Source organism: Populus trichocarpa, chromosome 1 (genome assembly GCF_000002775.5).
Source record: "Populus trichocarpa isolate Nisqually-1 chromosome 1, P.trichocarpa_v4.1, whole genome shotgun sequence".
NCBI lineage: Eukaryota > Viridiplantae > Streptophyta > Magnoliopsida > Malpighiales > Salicaceae > Populus > Populus trichocarpa.
This window is the reverse complement of record NC_037285.2, coordinates 11,441,893-11,454,609: the sequence shown is the minus strand read 5'-3', so window position 1 is coordinate 11,454,609 and position 12,717 is coordinate 11,441,893. Positions and strand designations below refer to the sequence as shown.

Below are 12,717 nucleotides of genomic sequence, written 5' to 3'. Positions count from 1 at the left end.
GGGGCTAATGCTCGGATGTTGGAGAGTGTATTGTATTTGTTAAAGACCTGTTTGTGTTTGTGTTTTCAAAAGTATTTTTTTTTTAAATTATTTTTTTTATATATTTTTAGATTATTTTGATGTATTAATATTAAAAATAATTTTTAAAAAATAAAATAAAATATTATTTTAATATATTTGAAATAAAATACATAACATATCATGCAAATTGCAAACAACTCCGAGCCATATGAAAGTTCATTGTATCACAGCACAGGAGTAACAATCAACGAATGAAGGAAATTAATGTCCACTTGTTAACGTGAGTCAAATCACAGCCGTGTTAAGTTATTTGTAGACGTACTCAGAGCTTACGTCACTACACTTAAATTAAATGTCCCTATCCCATGGTATTACAGCATAATTTTATATATATATATATATATATTTCTTGTCAGCGGTCGAGGGAATAATGAGCTGTGCGGCTAGAATGTGATGATTGATGACTATACGCTTAATTACGAAAGCATCCAGTTCCTTGGAAATGTCGTCTGAAGAAATTTTCCAAGGACGCGACACAAATTCTTTTTGCCAAATATATATCTCCACTCGATCGTATATTTTCTTAACACAGCTTGCACGGCAATGGACCCGGTGGCAATTAGCATGAATTTATTAAAGTAATTGAGATCAAATAGAGAAAAGAAGGCTAGAATTCTGAATAATCTGTATATTATAAATGCATTAAGTTAACCTAAATACAAAGGAATTATATATAGGTTAAACTGAAAATACTATTCTACCCTTAATAAATAAAACTAGATAAATATTACTTAACATCTCCCCTAAACTCACGATGCGGCATCTACAAGCATCGAGAGTTTGCCAACTAGAAAATGAAAACGAGATATGGAATGCGTCTTGGTAAAGAAATCTGCAATCTGCAAGGAAGAATGAACAAAAGGCAAAGTAATGGTGCCATGCTTGAGATGATGACGAGTAAGATGACAATCGATCTCAATGTGCTTAGTTCGCTCATAAAAACCGAGTTGTGAGCAATCTGAATAGAACTCTGGTTGTCACAATTCATAGGAGTAGGATGAGAAAAGAAAACTCTCATATCAGCAAGTAACCAACGTAACCAAACAATCTCTTTGGTAGTAGATGTCATGACAGAAGCTGAAGGAAAGTCGAAATACCAGATTTTGCAGAAGCAGAAGACAAAATATCACTCCAATTTTTTTTGCAGAAACTTAACTCAAATACCAAATTGCAGAAACTGAAGAGAAGACGAAATACCAAAACAATTGCAGAGACAGAACAGAAATACCAAATTGCAGAAGCTAATACCAAATTGCAGAAGCTGAAGAGAAGATGAAATACCAAAACAATTGCAGAGACAGACTGAAATACCAAATTGTAGAAGCTGAAGGACAGTCGAAATACCAGATTTTGCAGAAGCGGAAGACAAAATATCACTCCAAATTTTTTTGCAGAAACTTAACTCAAATACCAAATTGCAGAAACTGAAGAGAAGATGAAATACCAAAACAATTGCAGAGACAGAACAGAAATACCAAATTGCAGAAGCTGATACCAAATTGCAGAAGCTGAAGAGAAGACGAAATACCAAAACAATTGCAGAGACAGAAGAGAAATACCAAATTGCAGAAGCTGAAGAGAAGACGAAATACCAAAACAATTGCAGAGACAGAAGAGAAATACCAAATTGCAGAAGCTGATACCAAATTGCAGAAACTGAAGAGAAGATGAAATACCAAAACAATTGCAGAGACAGAACAAAAATACCAAATTGCAGAAGCTGATACCAAATTGCAGAAGCTGAAGAGAAGACGAAATACCAAAACAATTGCAGAGACAGAACAGAAATACCAAATTGCAGAAGCTGATACCAAATTGCAGAAGCTGAAGAGAAGACGAAATACCAAAACAATTGCAGAGACAGAACAGAAATACCAAATTGCAGAAGCTGAAGAGAAGACAAAATACCAAAACAATTGCAGAGACAGAATATAAATACCAAATTGCAGAAGCTGATACCAAATTGCAGAAGCTGAAGAGAAGATGAAATACCAAAACAATTGCAGAGACAGAACAGAAATACCAAATTGCAGAAGCTGATACCAAATTGCAGAAGCTGAAGAGAAGATGAAATACCAAAACAATTGCAGAGACAGAACAGAAATACCAAATTGCAGAAGCTGAAGAATCTAAAATAATGTTTCAGATATTAATTCTTCAGCCGCAAGCACAAAACTTGATCTTCATCCTCCATCTTTTAATAGGTCAAACAACCCATGTCTGATGTTTTGAAAAATGAATCTGAAGTTAAGCTTCAAAGGAATGCATTGAGCGTGTTGGAACATCCTACAGGGAATGAAGTGGATGATGATAACGATTTTGATACGAGCAGTGGCTCTAACATTGGTGAACATGATTTCTACAAGGGCAACGAGTTCCATAAAATTAACAAGCCAAGGGTTCGATCAACTAGGCTCTGATACCATGTTAAAGTAATTGAGATCAAATAGAGAAAAGGAGGCTAGAATTCTGAATAATCTGTATATTATGAATGCATTAAGTTAACCTAAATACAAAGAAATTATATATAGGTTAAACTGAAAATACTATTCTACCCTTAATAAATAAAACTAGATAAATATTACTTAACAAAATTCAAGATTAAAACTTGGGATTTAATTTGTCGTGTATGATTCAGAACATGGACTTTAAACCTCCAGAATTAACTGTGAATTCAGATAATTAACGATTTTTCTTTCTTGTATTTATTTATTTTTAAATAGATAAAAAATGTAATTCAGATATTAAATTTATTTCATAACGGTTATAATTAAGCATATATTTTTTTAAATTTATACGCAAAAATTAATAAAAAAACAAACACTTTTAATAATAGCTCAAGATTCCAATTTAATATATATATTGGTGATGTGCCTTTGTTTTAATTAAATTTGTTTCCTACGTGGATTTTTGCAGGCCTTTGGCACACCCTTTTAGGGATGATGCGGATGGTCTGCATTCATGCATTTTTATTTTTTCCTATTGTTGTCTTCTTTTTTCATGTGTTCACAATATCTGCCTTTCAAAAATCCACGTAGGAAACAAATTTAATTAAAACAAAGTCACATCACCAAATGGGGCCACGATAAGACAAAATGGACTCCAATGTATGTGGTAATACCCACTAGGAAAAAAATAATAATTGCAAAGAAAGTATATACTTGGTCAATTGATTCCACATTTTCTAAATTCCATCTTCTTCCGATAGTATACAGTAAATGAATAAAAATTGCAAACATATATATATATATATTATTTTTTAAAATTTATTTTTAATGTTAATACAGTAAAATGAATAAAAAACAGACAAAAAAAATTAAAAAAAATAACTCTTTTTTAAAATACAGTTGAACTGAGAGAAGCTTTCTTCTTGTATGGTCAAACATGGTCATCCAACTTATCGTTCGGGGAGAATCAAAGAGTATGCCACGTGTACTCACTTTTCATCAGCTCTGGTGGCTTTATCAGATCTCACTAACCCTAGTACAATATCTATATATACCACCCCTCTCCTCTCCATTCCTCCCTATCACTCCCTTTCAATTTTTATTTTTGTGTTTCAAGAATTTTCTAAGATTTAAAAACAAATCCCCCAAGTTAAAAAAAATCACATTTCCGAATTGAATGCAATCAAAATCTTTCAATTTCATCCTCGCAAAAGCCAATCAATTCCAATGGCGGACGATAGGAGAGGCGTTGTTGGCTACGCGCTTTTGCCAAAGAAACAACAAAGCTTCATCCAAGACTCACTGCTCTCTCTCTGCAAATCAAAAGGCGTCGATCTGGTGAAAATTGATCAGGACCGTCTATTAACTGATCAAGGACCGTTCGATTGCGTTCTCCACAAACTGTACGGTGAACATTGGAGGAAACAACTCGAGGAGTTCCAAATTCAAAACCCTAATTCGACTATAATCGACTCGCCTGCGTCAATCGAACGACTCCACAACCGAATCTCGATGTTACAAGTCGTTTCGGAGCTAAAGATCGAGTCGGAAACGGACACATTCGGCATTCCGAAACAGATTGTGATTTACGATAAGGAAACGCTTTTCGACCGGCAATCTTGGGAGTTCTTAAAATATCCGGTCATTGCGAAACCATTAATTGCTGATGGTAGCGCAAAATCGCATAAAATGGCTTTGGTTTTTAACCATGAGGGTTTAAATAAATTAAAACCCCCAATTGTCTTACAAGAGTTTGTTAATCACGGCGGCGTTATCTTTAAAGTTTACGTGGTAGGGGAATTTGTCAAGTGTGTGAAAAGGAAGTCGTTACCGGATGTTTCCGAGGAGAAACTGAAGAGTTTGGAAGGGTCATTGTCGTTTTCGCAGGTTTCGAATTTGACTAGTGATGAGAGAAATGGTGATAAGTATTATAAGTTAATGGATTTGGAAGATACTGAGTTGCCACCACAGAGTTTCATTACCGATATTGCTAGAGGATTGAGGAGGGGATTGAAGTTGAATTTGTTTAATTTTGATGTCATTAGGGATGCTAGAATTGGGAATAGGTACCTTGTGATTGATATTAATTACTTTCCTGGGTATGCCAAAATGCCCGGTTACGAGACTGCTTTGACTGATTTCTTTTGTGATTTGGTCGGGAAGAGTTGGAGTGAGGAGGAAGAGAAAGATGGGATTGATAAGCGGCAGCTGGTGTGTAATTGTGATGTGGAAGTGAGGAAGATTGTGAGTAATACTTGTTGTAGTGATGGGGAAGAGCAAGAGAAATCACCCATTCTTCAAGTTTGAGCGGGGAAGTAGAATACTAAAGTAGTGGATAGCAGTGGGTGAGGCTCGTTGCATTCATTGTGTGGTGGTGAGGAATGTTTCTGGTTATTTGTGGGCTGGATGGAGATGCACATTTTCTGATAGGTAGGCGGGGGGAGGGGAGGAGCAGGAGGTACCGTGGTGGAATAAATAGGTTTGTTGCCTCTTTGGTGGTAGTTTTAGCCTCTTGACAACATTTACATGGCATTACAGTGTTGAACATGTATATTCTGTCAACAACTGCTCTGGAGTTAGGTAATTCTCAAATACTCTTCAAGTTTTTAGGGAAGTTTAAGTTGTACTTCGAGGCTTTCTAAATGTTTCCTTTATTAGAAGTTGTTTTAGTTTAGTGCAATTTGGCACCTTTGGTAAATGGAGTTTACTTTTTTGTCAATGAAATTTTTAATCTTACTTTCTTTGCCTTTTGTTTTGGTTGATTGAAGTGCTGGTTTCCATGCTTGAACCACTTAATTTATGGAAAGTTTTCCAGTACAATTGGAGATCTATAAGGGTCGCTAACTTGGTAGATTTAACAGAATATGTCTCAACAGATTAGAGAAATGAATGCTTTTAGCATTTCTTTAGAATTTTCTGTTGTTTGTTTGTAGCAGAGAATGAAAATTGGAAAAAATGTAAAAGTTTTGAGAAAATCCAGTTTCCAAATAGCTGGTTCTATGAGAAAAGACACAGTTGGTACAATGCTAATGCACAACCCTTGACTGTTGCATTTGATTGCAATGAAACCTCCTCAGATGAATTTCTATAAGTTGCATGAGTGTTTTGGAAAAGTGTTTGATATCCTATTAGAAGCACTCTGAATGCAAATGCAAATGCAAATGCAAATGAAGACTGAATGCAAATGAAATACTTACTATCTTTTTCTACGAATGTCTGCAAAAAGGAACTGCATGCTAATCGCTTGATTGTTAATGAATGATGCTAAACCAGTATGGAGGAAGTTTCTAGTGGTGTACATGACTAATAGTTTTATCGTTATACCTCTTTGACCCAGTTTTAGTAATTAAATAGGACTATAGTCTTTTATTTCAGTTTTGTATGATGCATGCGTGTCATGAGTATTGCTTGGATTTCTGTGTATGCATGTTGAAGTGAGTTTGATTACTGCATTGACATAGAAGAGAAGGTTGGCCTGTTATGTTTAGGGTATATTTAATATTTAGCATAGGGTTATCCTTTTGTTTTCTTATAAGTTACTTTCATGAGGTTTACCTATTGATACTAGGATTGTGTAACACTTCAGATCCAGCTGAAATTTACTGGTGTTAAATCCCAATACGTATTGGATTCTAAGCTGTTGCGCTTTGGTCTGATTCTGACTATGAATCAGTCTAATTGATTTCTTATTAGATGCGAGCAATATCTACCCATGCAAATTAAACACTTTATGCTCTTTGCTTGTGGTTGAGTATTCTGTCCAAAGTATGTTAAATGCACATTGGGCTTGTTCAACACCTTTTGACTCTGTTTAGAGTTGACAGAGGAGCTAATGTTTCCCCTTTCTAGGAACGTTTGCTAAAGAAACAGATATTCTTAGATACATTTCATAATGGGTAATGCTAAAACTGACACGATCAATGGTTGGACTAGTGTACGACCAAGAGTTCTTTTTTAGCTTTGTACGTTGCATGGAATTAGCATCTCTTGCTCTAATCTAATTTATTCATTGTCAGATTTTGACCATATGTGCTCATACTCATTAAATATTTGTGTGGCCACTAATGCCACTATGTAAATTCCATATTTAGATACACTCTAGGCACATTTGCACTTTGCTTAATGTGGTGGCTGTGTTATGATTAATTGTCTTTTTGGAAATGTATTTAAGATTTCTCTCTGTTCTAAGTTTGTGGTGGATGCTTGTCCACACACTGGAAGTAAGTGTTATGTCCTCCACATAGAAAACACAAATGCAGTTCTTTCATATCAATGTCAATGGTATCTTGTTCATGTTATGAAAGTTAACTTGCACTTGGTTCCAGGTGATGTATGGTGTTAATCCCATAATTGAGATTATATATGGTAGGGAGATCGTTGGTATTAGAGATGTAAAAAACGAAAATTAGCCCTCAAACGAGATGAGATTGCAAAGATATGGCAGGGAGATCGTTGGCATTAAAGAAATAAAAAAAATGACGATCGGTCCTCAAACAATATGAGATTACACAAATATTGCTTCATAAATCATCATCATTCTGGTTTTTACTTATAGCCCGCAGCGTTTGAAACTGTTAAAAAAGAGAGATAGGAAGGAAAGAATTTTAGAAACATCTAGTAAATCTTGTCTAGAAACTTTTATTCCTTCAAAATCTCTATGCCCTTCCTATTTGGTCATTCAGGCTCGCCGTTTCTACTGATTGGTTTCTTTGAATGCTCAAGGTGTCCAATGACACCATCTAATTCCTGGAGTCATTCCTTTTCAATTTCAGCTTTTGCTTTGAACAGTTCTGCACTGAAATGAAGAACTGTTGTTTCGTAGATGTGCTCCAGTGCGGTTATCGGTCAGTTATTTGTGATTGCTTTTTATGTTCTTGGTGTATGCTAGCTGTTTCTGCAATTCTAATAAGAATCACTGTAGCGATCAGTGAAATTTAAGTCGCAACAAGAAATTGCTGTGGTGGTTGGATTTACAGTTCATGTACTAAATGGGATTTAGCTCAACAGCGTTCAATTTGAATTGTTCATGAACTGAATGCAGTAGTCTCTGCATACCCATGTGTACTCATTCTGTGCGAGCTTAATGATCAGAACTTAAGAGTCAAAAGTTAGGTGGGAAAGCTCAGCTAGTGTTATTGTGCTTATTATGGTTCTGTCATAATTTCTATTTAGCTATCGACTCTTGCTGGAGGATTCTGACTTCTGGTTAATTTATCTTCCACGTTAATCATTGTGATTAGCATGTATCCATTGCATTAGTTGCAGCTGGCCGAGCTGGTTGGCCCTAGTATTGCCAAGCAGCAAAGTTAAGACAGCTGCCTTCCATTTAGTTAGGGGCCACAGCCAGCTATTCTCTGAAGGAGTTTGAGCAGTGCAAGATAGATCGTGCCGTACATTCTAGAATTTATTCTAGCATGTGTCTGGCACATTTAACATTTCCATTTCGTAGGTAATCATACAAGTTCATAGGAGGAAGATCTTCTAAGTTCCAAGTGCTCATCTGTTACCAATTTTGGCTAGCAAGATCTCCCATATTCAAAGGATCTATGGATGTCATTCCTATAAACATACTGGATATTGTGATTTTTGTCGAACAATCTTGCAGTACAAACAGCATATTTGTTTCGTTGAAGTGATATGGGATATGAAGCAAATATAGCATATGTAGCATCTTGGGGATAATGTGGAGCTTCAATTTTATCAGTACTGATATTAGGCTCTTCAGTGACTTTGAATTAGGTGGAACATTGATGCTTTTGATCTCAAGGGTTGCTGGATTATGGGTGGGTTACAGGTTCTTACAAATGATACCGCTTTGGCAGTTATAAGTTTTCACATTCAAGGGCGATGCTTGAGAAAATTGGGAATCTTCTCTTTACTTGCACGTATTCATTTGCTATGTTCCTTGGAATACAAGGAGTTGCAGTGGGATTGGCGAACTTGGCATATGGCTATGAAAGGAAATTTATGCATCATGTATGCATCATGCATGCGTACGTGATGAATGTTTTTTTGGAGTTGATGTGAAAGATCACATTAAATTTCTAGATGCAGGAATGTTATGGTTGCGTGCATGTCATGCTATGTAAACTTCATATTATACCTGAACTTGATAATTTAAGATGTAAATGTATATGCAAGTTGGTGGTACACTGGATCCCAGACATGGTTCTCAAACACGAATGATTATTTCTAGATGCAGGAATGTAGGAGTGTAGCCTAACTTGTTGATTGTGATTATGTTATTGGGTTTAATTTATTTGTGTTTTTATTTGAGTTTAATTATTGATGTTATTTTATTTTGAATTTCAATTTAATTTTAGTGGATCTTTGGTTTAATTGTTGATTGTTTGAGTTTTACTATTTATTTAATGTTTTTGACATTGTAGTTAGTTTTATGATGAATTAAATAAAAATTACAGAGTTGTATATTTTTTCTATCCCTTTATTTTCTTTATTTTCTTTTGCTTTTTCTTTCTTCTTTCTTTTACTTTGCCTATATCTAACAATTACAAGGTTTTTTCAAATTCTCAAAATTCAATATCAGTTTATAAACCCTTTAATTTGTGCAATTCTTATCACGTGATTTATTAAAACAAGAAAATTATTAATGTGAAAAAAATATCAATAAAAAAAATTTACACCTTGGCCAAACACTTTTTTTTTTTTTTGGAGAAGTGTAAAAGCATCTTTAAAGGGAAATGCTATTTTGAAGAGTTAAATTGATAAAATAACATTTTGAATAGTATAAATATTTTTTTTTTCAATCATGTATATTCCAATGAGAAAAAGCCATTTGAAAAGCCAATTGTGTTGGAGTGGGAGAAATAAGTGTTTTATTTTTTCTTAATGAGTTTGATGTTATTTTTTTTTTCCACAAGGCTACATTTAATTGATTTTTTTTTATTGGCCCCGCTTTGTTGGTTTTGGCTTTTTTGAGAGATATGTAGGAATAATATTTGTGGAAGAAAAAATTTATTTTGGTATTTTGTTTAGCACTTCCTTTGGAGCATATAAAACAAGCATGAAAGAGCTAAAATAATATATATTTTTTTAATTTTTGGCTTTCTATTTAGCAAACCCCTTGGAGTTGCTTTAATTGTATAAAAGGAAAAAACTGTAGAAGATACGAGAGGCATACCCCAAGAAGTGCATTGTCCCGTTACCCAAATCCAATTGACTCCAAGAAGTGCATTGTCATGTTACCCAAATCCAACTAACTTTAGGTAGTAGGGAAAAAAAAGCAAAAGCAAAAGAAAACTCAAATAAATCTGAAAACAAGATTGTATGAACAACCGTTGGGAAGCCGATCGACTGGTTTCTGAAAATCTTAGAGTTGATCGACTAGTTCTACAAACAGAAACCTATAAGAACAAACCTATAAATCTATCGATCGGTTTGTGAAAAACTCAAAACTGGTTGACTGGTTTTGCAAAAACAACATACATGCTAAGAGGAACTCGAAGAACAACAAAACATAAGTACCTCATGATTCTAGAAGATGTCATATGGATATAAGAGTAGCTAGAATATGATACTTTGGTTGTAGCTCAACCAATCGGGACTGGATAAGCTCAAAGATCTCCCCATTAACAACATGGTGAAGTCGATAAGCCTAGTGAAAGACCCAATTAATCCTCTCATACCAAATTAAGTAAATTGTGGCTGAGAGGACTAACTGAGCAAGCAGATGCATGAACTCATTCTTTTGTTTATAGTGCATGTATACCCACCAAAACAAATGTTGTCATGTCATATAAGGCTAACTCATAAAGGTCTTGTTTATGATAGCCCCCCAAACCAAAATAGAGAAAGGACACTAAAAGAAAAGATGATCGTATGTCTAAACATGTTACCTATAAAGGATACATACCGAGGAGCTGATGATCTGATAAGCATGTAGTCTGTTAATAGTATTTAGGTGACCCATATAAGCAAGCTATATAATAAATGAGTGTCTCGGGATATGACCTGGAAACTAGAGGAGGGAATGTATAAAATTTATGGATCTCATATCTCTAAGAACCTCCTATGTCGAGTTGATAGGAAACCTTCCTGATGAATAACCCTTCCAGAAATAGTGATCTGGCAATGCAATCCTGAGATGGAAATGAACTGAGTCCCAAATAGGCTGAAACTCCTGACTACCCGAGTGAAAAACCCAAATGCCCTTCTCAATGATGTCTAAGACCTTGGCGTCCTAGGGAAGCCAAGCTGTAGCACCCTGAAAAGCTAGCAAAGCCCTTAAGATTATTTTAACATTAAGCTCTGGCTACTATTCATCTTTTCCATCAACTGACCAACCACCCATAATCGTAGCCTACACTTACTAGCTTCCACATTGCTGACCAATCCAACATCTATGATAACTATTGTCTAAAACACAACCACCGCCCAGAATAGCAGTAAAAACCATGGTTGATAGCTCCTTTACCAGCCCAAAAATCACTCCATCCGACCTTTTTCACACCAACAAATCATAAGCTAGCCACTCTAGCCACCCAACATCGCAAGAGGTCCACCACGAGCTTAATGGACCAAACCATAAAAGGTTGCTAACAACGGATCATTCCATATCCATCAGGAGTCATAACCACCACCATGTTATCAACCATCACCACAACATGGAGCTATACTCGATGTAGTGAAGTTTTTTCAATCCTGTAAAATTTTATGGGGACATCGAACCCAAGACACAGCTAACGCACATTTATAATCATAGACGAGTTATGGTAGCATAACCTATTAATTAGGCTTTAATTTATGTTGTCAAGTTTAATTTTTTGGATTTTTATTTGAGTTTGATTATTATGTTTGATTTTATTCTATTTTGGATTTCAATTTATTTTTAGTGGATTTTTGGCCTAATTGTTGGTTATTTTATAATTTTTGATTTTATAGTCGTTTTATGATGATTTGAATAAAAGTTATAGAGTTGCAGACTTTTCCTTCTCCCTTTATCTCCTCTTCTTCAAGTTTTTTTCTTCTCTTCTTTGGCTTGTTCTTTCTTCTTTCTTGTACTTATCTTAAATCTTTCTGGTCCCACATCACAACATCACAAGTGCATTGTTCATGCCGTGCAGTGGGATGCTACAACTGGATAATTAACTCTCAGTTCAGGACATAACATAAAATAGATGGAAAGCTATCTTATCATTTATTGAAAGCTAAGCTTCTGTTCATGCTATATATAAGGGCAAAGAAACTTATTTGTCTACAATTCAACCTGGTCTTCATTACCATTATGTTATTCAGAAGAAAAGTTTCCGCTTTAGGTCAAGTCTTGATATGTATTTTTCTGGAGGATGATTAATGTTAGCTGATCCATCAAGATACCGGTAGATGGAAGGATCAAACTCTACTGGTATCCGTATCTGTTCACTTTTTATACGCAATCGCCGAATATTAGGTGGCAATGTGGGCCTACTGGGCCTACATATCTTACAAGATGCGGGCCAAAGCTGGCCTTGGATTGATTAAAGTTGCAAAGCCTGTTAGAAGCGTTAAGGGCCTCAGTAGTCAAAAGGTATAAAAACTTCTAGTCCTCGGCAAGTGGTCCCTTGAGAACTCTTGCTATATAAATGCTTCCGTGGAGGGAAAAAAAGAAAAGAAAAGCTGTTTTTTCCCTACCATTCACAAAGGCAGAAATTTGGAGAAACTCAAAAGAGAATCATTTCTCTTAATTTACTTGATTAATTATTTACCATGAAAATGAAATTAATTCCCTTGCTTCGGTTTTGCCATGATCGGGCCTAGTATATGTGTCCAATGCGCATTCTTCCTGCTCTTTAATTTAATAAGCATAGCTCATCATTCTCCTTTTTTGTTCCTGTCCAATGCAGCATTTTCATCTCAAGTGAAATCGAAACTCAACTCTGGGCAGTTAGGTTGGTAATTGTGTAGCTTTGCTGCAGTCAATTACTTGCATCGGACGTAAATAAGCTCACCTAATAAGAAACAAGGTAACGAATAATCTGACTTTTAATGACCATACATATCCAATTGCTGGATGTTTACTTTTCTTACTTTATTAATCATTTGATGCTACACTGGAAGTGGAAGCCCAACAAGAAGAGCATTAATGTCCTGAAATAATTATGATATGAGAGTGGCATTATAGACTTTGACATGCCATGCAAATTATTTATGCAGGTCAGAATCTTATCTCACTTGGACCCATTTTAGGGTT

The 12,717-nt window shown here is 35.2% G+C and overlaps 1 protein-coding gene across 4 annotated transcripts; it reads left to right on the top strand.

Annotated features, from left to right (window-relative positions):
- Positions 1 to 3,598: 3,598 nt before the first annotated feature.
- LOC18094146 (inositol-tetrakisphosphate 1-kinase 1) lies at positions 3,599 to 12,508 on the top strand. 4 transcript variants are annotated; one of them, XR_002979942.2, is made up of 2 exons: positions 3,599 to 5,108; positions 12,371 to 12,508. XR_002979942.2 is itself a non-coding variant. In XM_006368318.3 (1 exon), the coding sequence occupies exon 1, from the start codon at positions 3,756 to 3,758 to the stop codon at positions 4,833 to 4,835; it is 1,080 nt and encodes a 359-aa protein (XP_006368380.1). In that variant the 5' UTR covers positions 3,599 to 3,755; the 3' UTR covers positions 4,836 to 5,269. The 4 variants fall into 4 exon arrangements, 1 of the variants encoding a protein (XP_006368380.1); XR_008058318.1 differs by lacking the exon at positions 12,371 to 12,508 and adding an exon at positions 8,323 to 8,503; XR_008058317.1 differs by lacking the exon at positions 12,371 to 12,508 and adding an exon at positions 8,254 to 8,270.
- The last annotated feature ends 209 nt before the right edge of the window (positions 12,509 to 12,717 follow it).